General features: G+C 47.6%; 3 protein-coding genes across 3 annotated transcripts; all 3 read left to right on the top strand.

Moving 5' to 3' along the window:
* Nucleotides 1-3,070: 3,070 nt before the first annotated feature.
* Nucleotides 3,071-6,385, top strand: TEOVI_000109200 (uncharacterized protein; the record flags this gene model as incomplete). The annotated part of the gene is made up of 1 exon (XM_067224379.1): nt 3,071-6,385. One exon carries the CDS (start codon nt 3,071-3,073, stop codon nt 6,383-6,385), a length of 3,315 nt encoding a protein of 1,104 aa, XP_067080480.1.
* Nucleotides 6,386-8,574: 2,189 nt separating this feature from the next.
* TEOVI_000109100 (uncharacterized protein) lies at nt 8,575-11,274 on the top strand (the record flags this gene model as incomplete). Its single annotated transcript, XM_067224378.1, has 1 exon — nt 8,575-11,274. The coding sequence occupies one exon, from the start codon at nt 8,575-8,577 to the stop codon at nt 11,272-11,274; it is 2,700 nt and encodes an 899-aa protein (XP_067080479.1).
* Nucleotides 11,275-13,479: 2,205 nt separating this feature from the next.
* On the top strand, nt 13,480-15,159 carry TEOVI_000109000 (aldehyde dehydrogenase family, putative; the record flags this gene model as incomplete). Its single annotated transcript, XM_067224377.1, has 1 exon — nt 13,480-15,159. One exon carries the CDS (start codon nt 13,480-13,482, stop codon nt 15,157-15,159), a length of 1,680 nt encoding a protein of 559 aa, XP_067080478.1.
* Between the last annotated feature and the right edge of the window lie 2,476 nt (nt 15,160-17,635).

Raw genomic sequence — 17,635 nt, 5'->3', positions numbered from 1 at the left:
TGCTTTGTGTAACCCGTTCCAACTAAGAGGGACTTCACTGGGAACGGTTGTGGGCTTCAGTAAAATGTACGGGCTGCTTACCACTGAAGGCTGTCTCGGACGGGCAGCCCTTCTAAACATTTGGTCCCCACAAACTCCATATCGAATAATGATTACATTGTTAAATCATCACGCTGGCGTCAGACTCCTTCGAACGTGAACACGAGAAGCTGGGGGATATAGTCACATTTGGAGCGGTTGTCCATGAGCAGGGTTCTTAGGCATATATGCTTCGAAGCATTTGTTCTTGTTGTTGTTTGCATCCGAGGAATTCTTGCTAACTGACAGTTTTCTACAGGTAAAACAAAAATACGATGTTGATGGTCAACGATTCCGCCATAGTTAGTCATCACTGACTCCATATATTACGTTCACGTAAGGCAACCGGTCCTGTTTTTTCCTAGAAATTGTGTGGTAACTGGGCCCTATATTTGCCAATCATCCATACCACTGTGGGATTTACTGCGACATAGTTGGGGTAGGGGAAGGGTGTTAACGACAGACCATGTGAGTGCCTGCAAGTTTTTAGTCGATTCGCCATGGTGACGATTTCCATTGATGATCAGATGTTATTTGGGGTGTCGCCGTAAAATTTTGTATCAATCCATTAAAGTTTTTCGCCACAGTATTTTTTTCGGCAATAAGGCGAAATGTTGTGGTGCTGCTGCGACATCACAGGCGGGAAGGGAAAAATAAAAATCATTATGTACGGTTCAGTGGTCTACGATAGAGGTTTCGACTACAGATTGGCCGCTTTTTTTTTTCTAGTTTCTATTACCTCTTGCGTTTTTACGTTCAGCCAGTGGAGGTGGTTAGGCTCGTCCTTTAGATGCCTCGGGTTACAGCGGCCGTGATTCAAGCATCTACGTGAGCACTGATAGTGCTGCGTACTGATGTCACCGTGCGTGAAATATTAGTTTCATTTATATTAACATCAGTGCATTGTGTATGATGAACTTTTGTTGTAACTGGCCCTCTAAGTTTACCCTCACTTTAATCCCACAACTCCTCATATATGTGCTTGTGCCTCTGATTCCCTTTTTTCTTTCTTTATGTGAATAGAACACGAAGGCAAAAAGGGAAGGTTCTGAGCACCTACACGCACATAGAAAACCGTGAGGGTGGAAACTTGAAACTTCCGGGGAAACGAATCTTCCTTCTCTGTTTCACCTTCCATTTGCCCCGTCTCGCTTTTCCTTCGTGTTTTGCTGTTTTTAGGATCCCCTGGAATCCGTGTTTCATAGTTCCAGTTATTTAACTGACTTGCGTCACCTGGGAGGCGGAGCGAGGAAAAAAAAAAGTTAAAAATACGGACAAAAAAGTGAGTAAAAGAGATAAAAAGCGAAAAAGACTCACGCTGCCACTATTTTTGGGTGAAAGTCTGGTACGTGTGCTGACAGGTGAATTGCTGCCATAATCATTCAAAGTATTGTATATTTGCGTTTGGTTTGAACGCTCATTAACTGGCGAGGCGAAGGTGGAGAGTGGCGACAGTCGAACCAACAACATCGCTACATACTTGACTTGCCAAGTTCCTCCCTCCCTTATTCGGGTGTATCACTTCTTTTGCTTTTTCTTTTGGCTCATTTCTGGACGTCGGTAGAGGGAGGACCACATTCACGTGTTGGCTGCTCCGCTGATTATCATTAAAGTGGAGGCAGTGTGAGAAGAGAAGAAGGGGAAGGAGGAGCCCATTAGAAAGCAAATCGAGGGAAAGACGTGTAGAGATAGGAAGGGACAAGGGGAAAAAAAAACAACAACTAAAACGGCGGAAAAAAAGGAAGGGAAGTAGAAAATAAATAAATCGTTAAAAGTAGATATATTACACATAACAGGTTAGGGGTGGACGGAAGGCGGCAAAAGGAGTGACGAAGGGATAATCACAACCAGACGGAAGTAGCAAGGAAAGAAGGAATCAAAGGAAGGGGACAAAAAATCGAGGTGGATTGTCTGAGGGAGAACAGAGGGGGTGCGTGGATTTAGCACCATTATAACATTATATCTTATAGGAGTTCACCATTTCTTTTTTAAAACAACAGCAGTACAAATTAGTGTCGAGAAGAGAAAAAGCCAAAAGGGGAGCCTTTTGTTCCGGATTACATAAGTTGTTTTTGAAAATAACTGATCAGTAAAGCAACCAAAACAGGAGGCAACTGAACATTAAAAAAAAAGAATAGTGGCGTGTTTTATATATTGTTTGTGTATTTGTTGTGTTCAAGTTCCCTATTGTATATCTAGTTACTCATTTCCGTGCTCCTTAGCGTTAGCCCTCCATTTTTTTTACTCCCTTAAGTCTCGAGCACAAGGAGAGAAGGAGAGAAGGAGAGAAGGAGGGAAGGAGAGGAAAAATTGCGGAGAGGAGCGTGGGGTGGGGACAATTAAACGGAGAGGAAAGATTTGCTTTTTTAAATTTCATTTATATTTATACATATTTTGACGTCATTTTGTTGGGAAGCGAGTAGTAAATTCTTTCCACCAGTGAGAAAGCAAAAGAAGTTGCAAGGGGGTTGACTCGTCCGTTTGTTTTGCCTTACTGTTTTGCTGGTTGAGTTGATTCGGCTCGACTTGAAGTGTGGGGCTCCTGAACCAACCAAAAGATTAACCGAAGGTTCTGAGTGTAGGAGGTGCAGTGAAAAAGTAGCGGTAACTTCAAAAACAAAGGCATATAAGGGGGAAGGGAATCACCGTGACATTTATACTAAATCTTGCATATACCAATTTACAAATATATAGCGTTGTGAAGCAACTGGGGCATTGCCAAAAGGGTGTGAAATAGCCAGGGATACAGCAGGGAGAAAGACGCGGTGCACGCACGGTGCGAAGGAGGGAAGTAAGAGGGAGGAGGAGATTCTACTTCCCTTTTTGGTTTTGCTTTATTCTTATTATCATTATTATTGGAACACAACTTGCATTAAATTTTTGTTATTGAGGTCTTCATCGTTTGAATTGCTTCGTTAAACACACACACACACCCACACACACAACGCCCTCAACAACGACACCGACTTAAACACGCTCACAAAATACGCAGATGGGGGCTGTGCCCAGCCGTGAGTCCTTGGGGCGCGGACTGTGCCAAATACCAGATTATGGGCAGAAGCACAAAATGGTGCTCATTCCCTTAACGAGAGAGTTCTTCCCGTCACCCGACTGTTTGCTCTTACGGCAGCTCTTTGAGGCGCGGAGGGATCCGTTTGTCCATTACTATCACACATTCGATGAGGGGTTTGCTAAGGCGCAAGCGCCAGATCCTGCTGTGGACGCTGACGCCGCAAAACTTTATGATCTCCAGGGTCTTGTTGCTCCATCAACCAGCGCCTCCGCTACCGCCCATCTCGTTGAGGGCAAGGCATGGCGTGCTGATGACTTTGTGCCTTTTAGCTGTACACTGGAAGAGTTCTACGACTCGTATGTGTGCCGTATGGGCGAGCGCCGCATATACGATACAGATGAACAGATGCTCAGGTTGTGCACGCGGGACCCGAACGCGATCCGCCCTGTGCCGTGCGCGGTAGCGTTTGCTTATAACTCTGCCCCCACGCCCTCCGTACTCGGTAATAAAGAGGCGCTTGGTGGGGAGGTCATGTTGCGTGAGGATGGTAGTAATAGTGAACTGGGTAACAGCGGTGGGGAAAGTAGAGCTGAGGTAGGGGATGCAAAGGGCAGTACGCTAGAGGAAAGCAGCATGCTTTTTGGATTGTACGTGCGTATCGTTGGTTTCGTTGGTGGTGTGAGTGACATCTGCCCGCATGGTTGTAACGATGTGTTGCTGGAGGATACGTTTCAACTACAAGTGTTTCTTAACAAGTCGGTTGGAGACCACAACTTTGTACACGCCTTCATAACGGCCGTTTATACCTATGTAAGGCAATGGCGTGAGGCAGCGGTGATGCACATAGGGAGTATTGAGGACCAAAGGCAACCGACGGGACGTGGCTCGGTTGAGGTAGGGGAAGGGGGACATTCTAAGGTTTCCTCCACTATGAGTGGCGAGAAGCCGTTGATGACACCTCCTGCTGCGTCTGTTGTTATTGCATGCAAGCGGACCAACGTTCCAATGCTATGTTTCCAGCGGGGGTTGCGAGCGATGCTATCACGACTCCTAGGCATTGTGGAGTCCGAGGGGACAAGTAACCCCGGAGGGCCGTGTTGTTGTCGGTGCCGCAGAAAAAATGATTGTATTCTTCAGACGCATAAATTAGCAGCTGGGGTTCCGTTGGGTACGCCACAAGACGGCGATACCAAAGTTGTCAGCGAATGTTCTTCTGCTCCTTCTTTGGAAAAAACTACCATGTTGGAGAATGTCTTTGACATGTGGTTGAATGGCGACGTAGTGTTTGCATGTATTCCAAAGCAAATTGTAGCACGTGCTTTGGAATGTGTTGGGATGCGCATGGGTTGCCCAGAGTGCATAATGGACATTGTGCGACCAAAACGTACTGAAACGCGGGCGGGCTGTAACACGGAAGTGAGGACGGCGCAGTCTAATCCCCATGTCGGAGTGGCCCGGGATGTGTGCTCGCTGCACTCAACTGCCGATGCTTTTTGCCCACAAGATGCCGTTAACGCATTGGCTACCACTGCCGCTAAGGGTTCCTCCTCAAAAGGCTATGGGGGCGGTCTCAAAGTGTGCGACTCTGAGGCCGCTGCCACTGAACTACCTGCACATCAAAAGCTGCATGACGTATTGGGCGAGACTGTGGTTGTGGAGGAATGGCCAGTGGATGGGATCGATCTGGTCAGCTTTACGAACGCCAAGGGGGATACCATCGACCGCCCGGCGCACTTGTATTGGGTAGTTGGGCGTTCAGTGACTGCCCAAGAAACCGCAGCCTCTGCCTTTTTCTCATGGTGGGCTGGTGGGAGGCTAACGGTTATGGGAGGAGGATGTGACGTGTCGAACGAAAGTGAGCACGAAAGAAGCAACAGTGGGAAGGGGAAAGTGGATGAACGCTTGTCGGTCGGAGAGTTGCTTTACCTCAATATGAACCCATGCCAGTCAAATGCGATGCGTCAGTGGGTTCTTCAGCGTACCACGCTCCCACTGGAGGAGCTTTTGCTATCTGAACTACATGACAGCTGCAAGCTGGCACGACAGGCGCCGGTTGATGCAGAGAACTGGCTGCGCCATACTGACATCAGCGGCCCACGAGAGCGTGACAGGTCTCTACTGCTACCGCTAGGTGCTGAGGATACCAATGGGGAAGACTTGTCAGAGTTTGCTGTTGGTGTAAGACAACTTGTTGGCGAAGGTTCGCTTTGTTTGTGGCGGGTGACACTCGTGACAGGTGCAGTGCGCGCTATAGCGGTCACACCGCACTTTCTTCGCCCGCCACGGAAAAAGCGGGCGCGCAGAAAGCCAACCCGGCGCCCGTATGCTCCGGAGCAGGCTAATGCAACATCGACGGCGGTGGATGGGGCTGCACCGGTCAACAGCTTTGGGCCCTCAGCGGAGACGCAGGCATCCAAGGGCAGAAGAGCAACGAGGTCAAAGATGGTAACAAGACGGTCGGTACCATTACCAACAGCTGTCGTATCGGAAGGTGTGCTAAGGAGCGACGAACGGTCCGCCATGTCGCCATCGTTGAGCCAAGGGCTCTGCAGGGAGGGCGGAGTCCCTCCGATGGCTCCTCCTAACACCACGCCTTCTGTGGGTTTTGGTCGTGTGCGGACTCGGCAGCAGCCTTGCTGCTACGGAAACCCTGCGCTGGCTTCCCATATGGAGGTGCCTGCATTTCCCCAAGGTAAACAATCCGGTTTTGTTGCTTTCAACCAGCCAGTTGTCGATTCTAGTCATTCCCCCGTTTCTGATGCAAGCTATGCAAATAGGCGTACGTCGACTCCTTTTCTGAGCCGCCGAACTTCAAGGGAGGATCAACTTGGGTTTATGCCTTACGACAGTTACAATGTTTCGCGCCGCATAAGCAGTGACGTAACAAGCCAACGCTTATCTACGGCTTCCTTCACCCATTTCCCTCGTTGGGACGGGTGTGGAACCATCTGGCCCTACACAGGTTCGGAGGAACGGCCGAGTGTTACACGGCATTCGTCAGCGGTGGGAGGTGGGTGCACTCCCTTTTTTCAGCCGGCAGATGGATGGTCAAATTCCATGCACTCACGTTCTGGCACCCGCGAGGACTTTCACCCTTCCTGTGCCTTCCACCGGACCGGCGGAGGTTTCAGCAGCAGCGGCGGCTGCAGCAGTGAAAGTGTTGCAGGTTGTGCCCGCACTCAATTCGACTTCATTTCTGCGTCTGGACTTGGAACTGATGAGGTGTACGCCGATGGGGCGGAGGTGAGAACCCCAACGCTTAATGTAACGGTGCGGCGTGGCCTGCAACACTGACCTTTTGCAAAGCTTCATAGTGATGTATTGGTTTTAAAGAGCGCTCTACGTCTTTAAGTGGGCATCGTTGGGGAAGTGAGAATAGGTGCCGCTATTGCGGAATCTTTCACTAACTAGACCCAAGCACACTCTGGCTGATGAAGGTGCGCGCGTGGCGTCTGCTCCGTGAAAAATTCTGCCCTTTCTCTGTGCTGAGTGCTGCACGATCCCATATTTTGGGAAGAAACAAGTTGTGATAAAGGCAGTCTGTATCTCATGGTCTGTACGAGCCTAGGGAAAAAAAATGTAAATAGAATGTACTAAGCCAGTAAAGGTTAGGCAAGCGCACAGGCGCGGGTAAAGGGTCAGGAAAAGAGACTGAAATAAATGTGGGAAACTTATGAGGTTGAGCAAGTCGGCTTCGTCCTTTCCTTCCCCTTCTCATCGTTTCCTCTATTGTTGCCATTAAATGAAATGACCCCATTGGGAGTGGAAAAGACGTTTGTGAAGGGTCCTTAATTTATGTGATGTTTTGCTGCCAGACGTGTTGCGTCGTACTCATTCGTTGAAGTGTATTGTGGCATACCATTCGTCGAAAGCAGTAGCAGCAACGCCAACAGCGTATCTCTTTTCTTCCGTTCTTATCTTTCGTTATTACAAGCGCGAGGGGTATCATTCTTCCTGCGCATCATTATCTCTGTTGGAGATCCTACGGTCCCGTGGCAAGCGTATGCGGATGCGTTTGCATCGTTGCACTTGTTACCAGCGTATACCGATAAGTACTCTCACAGGAGTTCGTGTTTACGTACACGGCATGCTTTTCTATTTTTTCCCCTTCTCCTGCTGCTTACTTTTCTTTGAAATACATACACGCACACGCCGGTGTTTTAAAGTCGTTAACAGACGACATGCGATTTCTTCCCGGTATGACTCAATATCCTTTTTTTTCCTCCGCCCCACACGTTCACCAATTTTGTTTTTCTGTTTCGTTTTGTTTTGTGTGGATGTGTTGTCCACTGTCTCCCCTCGACATTACTTTCCCCTTGGCACCTGCTTGCGTACGTTACTCGTGCTTTTGCGGTATCAATCCCCTTACCTCATCTCCACCCGCTCTACCATTTCGATTTCCCTTTTATATCTTCTTTAGTTTCATGGCGTCCCCTGGTTGAATGGCGTTCGTGCTTCTCTTTTCATTTCGTTGCTGCTTCAACAGAACCTTCGGTGAGTGGAGACTCGAACAGTGACAGCAAGGGGGGTGTATGAATGCGTCGTCGGCGTCAGAGGCAGGCGAAATAAGTAAACAAAGGATACGCGCGGTTGTACAGGTGGTTGAATATAACATGCATACTGCTTTCACCCTCGATGTTGCTTCTTTTTGTGGCAATAATGTGGCAATGAACGAAAATTTTCTTGTGACATTTGTTGTTTTGGAATTTATTAACATTATTATTGCTATTGTTGTTGTTTTACGGGTGAATTTGATTGCCATACGGCCCTTTCTCTTGCTCTTGCTCTTTTTTTTGTACACTGAAAATCCCTTTAGCGTGCCCCGTGAAGCTAGAAAAGGACGAGAGTATTTTAAGGATCTACTGGAAAAAGGGAATAAGAAACAACAACAAAAACAACAAAAGAGGGGCAAATCCAACTGTTGAATACGAACATAATTTTCAACGTCAAATAGCCCAATATTTCATTTTAGCTAGAGGGAAAAGATCAGAAGGGCGAGATACGTCTTCCTTTAAATTTTCCTCTATTTGTTTAAGGACAAAAAATATAATAGTCGATTGCTTAACCCACGCGAGGAGGCCACTAAATCTACGGGAATATACGCAAACCTATACAGTTATTGTGGTCGTGACATCGCCGTGTGGCCACTACTTCCTTATCCTCCCAAAGTGGGTGATATCAGAACACTGATTGTCGCGTGGTAGGCCTGTTTTTTTCTTTTTCTTTTTTTTTGTTGTTGCCCCTTTTTACACTACTTGTGAATAGCCGGGGGAAGCGCCGCTGAAAGGGAAGACACATATACATATATACACAAGGTACACCCCCACAAAATTGTCCGCATCTGCGCTTACCGGTGTGTGTTAACGGTAAAAAAGGAGGAGGAAGGGAAACAGATTGGGGAATAAGCAACAGAGATAATTATATAAATAAATATATAACTTTTCATTGGATTACATTAACATTATATATATAACATTTTTGCAATGGGTGCTGCTCCAAGCAGGGAGACACTACGACGGGGGCTATACAACGTGCCAACACAGATGAAGAATAATGTTGACAGCTCCCGATCTCAAAGCAAACCAGACATTGTACTTATTCCGCTCATTAAAGAATATTTTCCATCGGCCGACTGCCCGCTGTTCGTGCAGTTTCACAAGATGCGGTGTGATCCGGGTGTGAATTATTACTTCCGCCACCCCCTGTACCCGGGTGATTTGAGCCGCATTCCCAACGTGCATAGCAATGATGCCAGGTCTTCTAACCGATCGAGAGATGCACTGTATTCTGAATTTGTGGAGCAGACAGAGGAGAGACTCTTTGATACAGATAATGAGATGCGACAGGCACATGAGCTTTCCATGAGTGACAGGTCTGCCGGTGGATCCCCTTCCTTCCATATGGAGGGGGCGAAAACAGCAAACGTTGGGAAAAAAGTTCTTCCGATCATATGCGCAGTGGCTTTTCTCCACGATCGCGAGAAGTTTGAACAACTTCAACAGACTCAGGGGACTCCGGGGGGTAGCAGGGTGCCACATGTTTTGATGGGGAAGGAAAACTCGGATATTCTTGAAGGAAAGGTTGTCAACATCATCGGTTTCTTTGGTATGTTACCAAGGGAGATAGAGCGGAAACCGTTGACATCTCCGGTAATCTTCAGTCCCGTAAGTCCCGGATTAAGTGCGACCGGAAAAGGCATTGCGGCACCAAGTATGTTGAAAAATTCTCTTTCTCTGCCATGTACAGCTAGGGGGCCCAGCCATGGTTCCTCGCAAGACCTTCAGCAACTGATTGCACCGCTCTCTTCACAGGCTTCAGTGGCTAGTGGGAACGAACTTCGCAACCGTCCCAGCTTTGTACCTACGCCGCACGTGCCACCTGAACGATGCCCGTTGACAGCATCCGCTGGTGCCTTTTCACTGGTGTCCTCTCTCGGCGGGACGCCAGCTCGGGAACCGTCGGCGAGACAGCGACCCTTCTTGCAGTCAGAAGGTTTGTTACGGGAAATGGACCAGGCGTTGTCTTACCGTTGCACTGCGTTGGAGGAGAGGCTTAGCCGGTTTGGTTTGCCGGCACCTGCGGCGCCGGAGCCGCTTACAGCTGTTGTTTTTATGACCAAGTCTGCGGGAGAGCAAAACCTGTGTCGGGTGACTTTTGTGGCCGCCAAGACTTATCATGGCCAGCTGGTTGAGGCTGGGGTACTAAAGCAGCGTGGAAATGGCCCTTCGCCACCGCTGGAATCCGAAAGGCGGTATCTCCCACCTTTGGAAACATTTAGTTTTTCATCGCTGATGACAAACGTACCGTTTATTTCATTCGTGTACGAAATGCGTTGTCGCTGGGGACGCTTTGGGTTTTTCTCTCGACGTGTGGACTCACCGTCCTTACGGATGGGTTCTCTGAATGCTTCCTCCAGTTTTACTTACGGCTTTACGGGAGGCGCACATTCAGAGGCACCGAATCCGGAAGAGACACACAGGGGCTTCGCCATGTGGTTGACAAAAAACGGTGTGTTCCATGGCCGAATCGAAAGAGAACTGGCGGAACATCTTTGTTTTTGCATGGCAGAACAGCCCGACTTCATGTCAGTCCCAGCTGCAACACTTCCAATAGGTGGGGGTTACTGGCGGTTCCGTGGCCTTGTTGACCGTAACAACCCACGACCTATTCAGCTTTGTGGCGACGGTGCTGAAGCGGCGGACCCGCTTGATGTGTATGTCATGGGTTCCCCAGCGGTTGGTGGTTTTGACGAGGGTGATGTTTTGAAATATGACCAAACGAGCCGTTCGTGGGTGGCCAACCGGGACATCCCACTCGATGCTGTTGTCCTTGCGGCAATGCGGCCATTTTGCAAGGCTGCGCGCACAGCTCCACCCGATGACATCGGGTGGGTGACTATTGAGGTGGAAGAGCAAGACGAGATGGGGGTTGAAGACCAGGATCATCTTGAGACGGCGGGAAAGAGGGATATGGATACCGGGGCAGTTGTTCGTCAAGAGGACCGTGATGGTACTGTGGTGAGAAAACGAGTCCACGTTCGTGAAGGGAATTTCTATATCTATCGTTTTGAGCTGAATGGTGAGGTGCATTACCACGGTACTGTGCCAGATTTCGCGAATCCCAACAAAAAGAGGGCATCGCACAGCAGTTCTGTCGGGGCGAGGAGTGTAGCTCCCATGGGGCCAGCGGTTGTCGCACGGCGTTTTGATAATACGAACGAAAGGGGCCGTCAACATTCTGTTGGATTAACAGCAGACCGCAGCACCAACGAGCACTCATTGTCTGTGACTTCAACGTTTTCCCCCCCCTTTGTTGAGAGTTTTATGGGGAGCGAAAGGACGAGTGCAACGTTCCTAGCAAGCCCTCTCCAGCCCGTAAGGGAGGCCATCAGTCGGTCGGTGGGGACGGTCTCGTATTCTAATCGGGGCTATGAGTCGACCGGGAGCCAGTCCTCTTTTCCTGTTGTGCCTGTGACCCCAGATACGATGTTTCCTCCATCGAGAGGGCTGACAACGCCGGTGGCGCGTCGCAGGTCGACATTTGTGCCAGTTGGCTCGGAGGTCGAAGTGGATGAGTCGCAACGGGACACGAATGAATCGGACGGAGGGCCAACAGCATTTGTCAGGCGCTTCATAGACTCAACGGTTTATATATGGGACTGGAGATATTGCGCAGATAGATAAAGTTGAGGATGTGTAGCTAGGGGAACAGGCACCCGAAGAATAAATAGGTTAGTAGCACGTTTTATATATCTTTTTATATCTTTTTGTCTTTTTTTCGTTTTATTACCATGGCCATTATTTTCTTAAGCTATTATGTGTAAAACTTTGTGTTTGCATTCTTCGTGGTAATGGTCCCCTTGCTTTTTCTTTTCCAAAGCTGCTCTTAATTTAATGTGATATTTGTGCTGCCGACTTTTCTGTAGATAAGTATCCGCTTACTTCGGGTAAAAGATGTGGGCACTAAACAACTTATTTCTAATTCCACGCTGCTTCTTTGCTAGGCGGGTGCGCTCCACAAATTGAAGCTTTTGCGTTCCGTGAGGGGTTGGTCAAAATTTCACAAATGGTATTCAAAAAAAAAAATGACGTGACACTCGTACAATGCATTAGGTTGATGCCATATCCTTTTCCGTATCCGTATTTTGAAACGCTAAGGTGCTGTTGCTTTATGGGATGGACTCACTCACGTAGTTGTATCATTTGCATTTCCCCCTTTTAACCACCATTTTTTCTTTCTTTAAATGCCTTAGCTCTCCCAACATTTTATTTAACTGACCGTTTTTGCTTTGATTTTGACTATTGGATGACACAGTTCCGTTTCTCACCAGCCCCTGCAGCGGGTATGCTCGCTTGCTAAGACCAAACATTTTTACCTTCATGCCCCCCAATATTGTTCTCTTTGATCGTAGCCGAAACCATCCTTATTTTTCTTCTCTCGCCCCTCTCTCAATCTTTTTTCGGTTCGCTTTAGTGCTGGTAACGAACACCTCCATTTTAGCAGAGCACACGCGCAAGAGCGCATGGATCAATAATCTGTTGGTGCGGGTTGTTTCCCGTGTTCATTTTTTTCGGTGTCATGGGGGAGTATTGGGGAGGCAGCCTATGATATTCCCGAAGCTGGCGGTGTTTACACGCTGTGCGCTGGCGAATGATCATTCTTATTGTTGTTTTCAAACAACCTAACAAAAAAGACAGGAAAACGGAGGTTGTATCTTGGCGTGCGGTTTAAGCAGTCTTTGAGGCGAGGGACAGGGGGTAGGGTGTTGCTCATGCAGTAGACATTGCTTGTTTCAATGCTCAAAACATTCCTAGAAGGCTATGTTGAATTAATTGCGGTCCTGATGCGACTCTACGGAGGGCTGCACCTATCAGTGTTCGTTCCAACGAACGGTGGTAGTTGCGCTGTTCAGAACTGACCGGTGTCGAGGGACGACCCCGAGTTCGTCCCCACTACTGCGCTTAGGGGGGACTCCATGAGAATAGCGTTGCGCCGTTCCAGTTTCAGCAAATGCTTAAAAGCCTCGGTATCCCTGTTTACAATCGGCGTGCTGTGCCACCCGAAGTCTGCAGCGTATCTCTGAATTGAGTGGACTCGAGCCAATATGACGCTTTCAGGGTCGAGTGCACGCGGAGGCTTCCTCATTCCCATCCACAGTATGGTCGGGAATCATTTCGCGTGCCGAACAAAAAGTCGTTTGTGTTTTATATCCTTGTTATACTCAACCCACTCCACGGGTGTTGCGCTGCTGGTCCTTGATTGCGCCTATTTACACCATACTTTACCTGGGAATTCGGGTTTGTTGCTTATGCTTTGTGATGCCGGGAGTTTGCCAAGGTGTTTCCCACCGCCTTGCTTCGACCTCATTGCGTCGGAGGTGATGGAGGTTGTAGCAAGAGTCAGTATCTCCGTGCATGCAGGTGCCACGAAAGGCGTTTTTTTTTGTCTACGGACCCTCGCGCGATGTTACCACGTGCGATGTGCAACCCCATTCTGTCACCCATCTAGAAAAAGGATACTGGCGTTCTCGCTGGTAAGGGGAAGACCCTTTGGTTTGTCGCACGAGTTCTCCGCGTGACCGAGTTGCTTCGGGCAAGAGGGCAATGCAGTTTCGACGTGGGCACCCTAAAGGTATCGTCTTTGACCCTTCTCATGCGGGGCGGAACCCCAACGGGTCTTGGGCTTTTGAAGTTATCACTCGAATGTGCACGGCTTGTAAGCTGACGGTTGGTGCTACCGCCATCGATCAGCCTGTTTTATACGCATTACCTAAGGAAGGGACTTCCTGTGATTCAACAGCGCAACGCCCTTTCGGTTCGGCTAAGGACCCAGCGTTCTCCTTACCTTCCGTATATTAAGATATTTTGTTTTTTCGATATAAGAAGGACATGCAGTTTTGTGGCGGGCTTGTTTGCCGCACACCACCACGACGATTTGCATGGAAGCAAACTTACAGCCAACTTCTACCATCACACTCCATGGTTCCCTCTGCGTACATATGCGGGCGTTTGCGCCAAGCGCACCACTACTCCGGTCGATTTGCTTGTAGCGCTGCTTCTGTTGTGGTAGAGAGTCCCTCTGATGGAGCTGGGATCCTCACTTTCACAGCCAACACAGTTGATGGCGCTGCGCGTGCGCTCAGCGAAATAATGCATGAAGCTCAGGCGCTTTCTCATTCTGTGGAACTTCGCGCGTTGGAGCGCCTGGAGGCCATCCTAAGGCAAAACGCTGACTTACTGGCATCAGCGGAGGCCCTTGCTACGGGAATATGTTTGCGTGAAGCTCGGAACTCGATTGGGTTGGCGGCAAACGTCGTCGGAAGTTGTGCGGAACGTCTGCGTGGGTGCCCCGCCTCGGTCGCCGCCAGCGAGACCATTGATGTGGAGGACTTACTTCGTTCGTTGGGCTGCAGTGACAGGGGTATCAACTGTCACGGTATCAGGTGTGCAACTGGCGGAGGTTCCTCGGTAGCGCTGTGCTACACATCGGCCAATTACCCCCTTCAGAGAGGTGTTGAGGCTATCGCCGCCGCTCTTTTGCGAGGTCATGTGGTCGTCTGGCTGCCATCACTTGAAGCACCGCTCTCCGCGTTGTGGCTTATGCAGTTGCTTTGCCGCTCTTTCAGCTGCCAAGCTGACGAAAACGACAGTCGGAGTGCCACTAGTGATGACAAGGGCTGCGATCCGGGCGTTGGTATGCATACCGTGGACCCTATAAATATCATTTTGTATCGCGGTGAAAACTCAATTTTACTTGAAAAGGCTTTCGGCGTACGAGGCGCCCGTGAAGGCTTGGAGCTAGTAGGGTTGACGAACGGCTTTACAGAAGGCCAAACAAACCAGTTTTCCGTCCACTTGTCGGATAGCCAAGTGAGACGTTCGGATATTAGCGCCTTGTACGCCATTGATTGGCACCATCGGTTGACTAAACCTGCGGTTGCCATTGTTAGTGTTTCCCAAGGGGAATCACAGTCATTTTCACCTTCTATCCCATTGACGGCATGCGCGGCAGTGGCGAAAACAGATTCAGCGCCTACACACGTGGAATGTGTAGCTGAAAATTTCTTTCATCACGCCTTTCACTGCAATGGGAGAACACTGCACCCACTTCACGTGGCGTTCATTCCCCACGAGGATGTGCTACCGATACTCCGTTACCTTCGGGAGCGCATACGACAGGTGCGCATTGGGCACAGTCTTGACAGCAGTGTTGAGCTTGGCCCGCTTCCCACTTCTAAACACCTCTCTTTGGTGAAGGAACTTATTGAGTCTGCTACTAGCGGTGACGATGATGCTGGGGTCTGTATTCAACAGGTGTGCGGCGGGTTCGAGGTAGCGATGCCTGCAGGTTTTTTTTGCCTTCCCTGTGTGCTGTATGCCCGGCTGCCGAATGAAGCACCAGGTGCAGTTTCTTCGATGGTTGAACGAGTCATGAAGCTGCGCACGGAGTTGGATGAATTGGGAGGTGGTCCTGTAGCTCTTGTGTGCGCCTATGACCTTCGGCACCAGTTAGATGAGTTACACGTATGGAAGGACAACGCGCAACATTATGTTGTGCATGACTGGTGAGTGCGCGGCGATATATTTGAGGAATAGGTGGGGACGTGAGCAGATGCCACATTAAGTGTTGCGTGGTATGCCAAGTTAAATCGTACAGCTGCCGTGGAAATTAGGAGAAGAAAGTGCCGCAATACGCATTTGGTGTTAACAGTGAAACCGTGTATATGCTTGTGTGTGTGTGTGTGTGGAATTGGTGATACGGAAAGGAAATGTGCCAACAGTTCGGCGGCCAAAAAGCGGTACGATAACCTTTGTCCAGTACGCGCAGTCTGTGTTACGTCGCGGAAGTGGAGTTTCTTTGTGCCATGGCTTGCCGTTATTGCTATTGTTATTACTGTTATTATTATTATTATCATCATCATCGGTATTAATCCATCTATTTATTTCCTGTCTGATGTTATGCCTCGAGCCATACCGCAATTCCCGCATCCTCTTTACTGTTTGCCTTCTTCATCTTTCTTTCCTCTGAAAGGGGCACCGTGGCGAAGAAACGGCAAAAAGCGAGAAGGAAGAGGGAATAATAGGGAAGCAAAATCATTTGGGGTACTTGGAACAAGAGAAGGAGAGAGCAGAAAACGAAAAAAAAAATAGAAATAGAAAAAAGGACTCCAAAGGGGACGTTGTGCGCGTGTAGGTGCCCAGCCGAAGACAAGCAACTATTAAGCAAGCAAACAAGCAAGCAAGTGAAGAAGAGCAAGAGGAGACGAGAGAATAATACGTTAAGTGGCAGTTAGTTGTACGTATACGCACATATTTATATATATACATATACATTTAAGTACACATATAAAGTGAGGAAACAGAATAGGGTGGAGTGCATCTGTAAAAGTCCCATCCCCGTTGTTTAGTGCACACGCAAACTTTCAAAACGGACAAACGCGCGTTTCCGTGTGAAGAGGCCATTCTATTGCTGACACGTCTCCGCGTAGCACCTGTGCCGTCGTTTTGAATATTCGTCTGTTTTTTTTCCTTCGTTTTCTTGATAAAAGAAAATCACATATAGTTAAATTTGACTTTTGCTGATTTAAATTTTTTTTTTTTAAAGAAAAGAAAAGCGGTGTGGAATATACGTTGTTGCGGGAGGGGAAAGAAGAGACGGGAGGAAACAAAACCAGAGGTGTGGAAGCATCGAGTTCTATAACGGGAATAATATTAAATCATAGGGGGGGGGGTTGAAAACACGCAAACAGACAGGAAAAAGAAAACAACAATAACGAGAGGGGGAGTCCTGACGACGCACTGACAAGAAGTATCAAATCAGTATAGTTTTTCTTTTTTCTTTTTTCTTTTGCATCTTTCAACGACACCAGAAAAAGGGGAATAAATAAATTGTAAACTTCTTTCTGTACGCGTACTACATACGTATATACATACATATACATATTTATACATAGGAAAAAAATTTCGTTTCTTTTTTTTTTCTTTAAATTTTCGTCCACCAATCGCTCCTCTGCTTTAAACAAAACGGGACAAGGTAATAAAACAAGAGTAAAATAAATTCAAGGAAAGTAAGAGAGTCGTTTACTTTGTAACTTTTTGCTCTCTTTGCATTTGCATTTGCATTTTTCTCCTCTTTTTTGTTTTTCTCCTTTGTAATTTTATCTTTCATTATTAAAATCATAATTGTCACCATTTTCTACCGCCCGTCTTTCTGTTTCTGCTTTGCTCTTCGCGTGGATTCATTTTTTCTTTGTCACTAACTCCCTCAACTACAGTGTGTTACTTTAACACAAACCTAGCGGTTGTGCGTGTGTGCGTGTGTGTGTGTGTTTTAAATCTTAGATAACCCTCATTGTCATTTTTTTTGATTTATATTTTGCCACCGCAGAGTCCGTGGAAGTAAAAGAGAGGAATAACAAAAAAACGATAAATAATAGGAAAAAAAAGAAGGGGAAAGGAGAGAAAAAGGTAAAAAAGGGAGAAAAAGGCGTGACAGTAGTTGTGGTTGGAGGGGGACCCCGAATAGAAAAAAAAAAGGAAGGAAGAAAAAAAAAAGAGGGAAAAGGACGGAGAGAGAAAGAGGGATCCGGGGACGGCGCAATTATATAAAAAGATATACAACACACACGTGCTATCGCTTCTTTGTTCTGTGGTTTATACAAACACATTCACATCCGTATTAGTTTTCTTATTAATATATCGTGCCGCGCCACACATTTCTTGTGCAGACATATATATTTATACACATTTGTTTTTATATAAAAGGTGAGGAATTGAAGGAGTTTTTTTTTCTTTGCGCCATCGATCTATTCGCTTTCACCACAAGTCGCCACCGTCATTGCGCCATTAATTTACTACTCGCGGTTATTCCATCAAGGGTGGAAAGGGAGGGATTGACAGGAGATAAATAAAGCAATTCAAACCTTTTTTTTTCTAGAAAAAAAGTGAGAGAAGGAAAAAAAAGAAGAAGGTGACGGGGTGAAAACAAGTAAATCCAATAATATAAGGAGGTATAGTTATAAATAAATAAATATATATTGGGGGA

This window comes from Trypanosoma equiperdum (assembly GCF_001457755.1).
Source record: "Trypanosoma equiperdum strain OVI genome assembly, contig: ctg_292, whole genome shotgun sequence".
NCBI lineage: Eukaryota > Euglenozoa > Kinetoplastea > Trypanosomatida > Trypanosomatidae > Trypanosoma > Trypanosoma equiperdum.
Note: the sequence above shows the minus strand (reverse complement) of the source record. Positions and strands in the feature narration are given on the sequence as shown.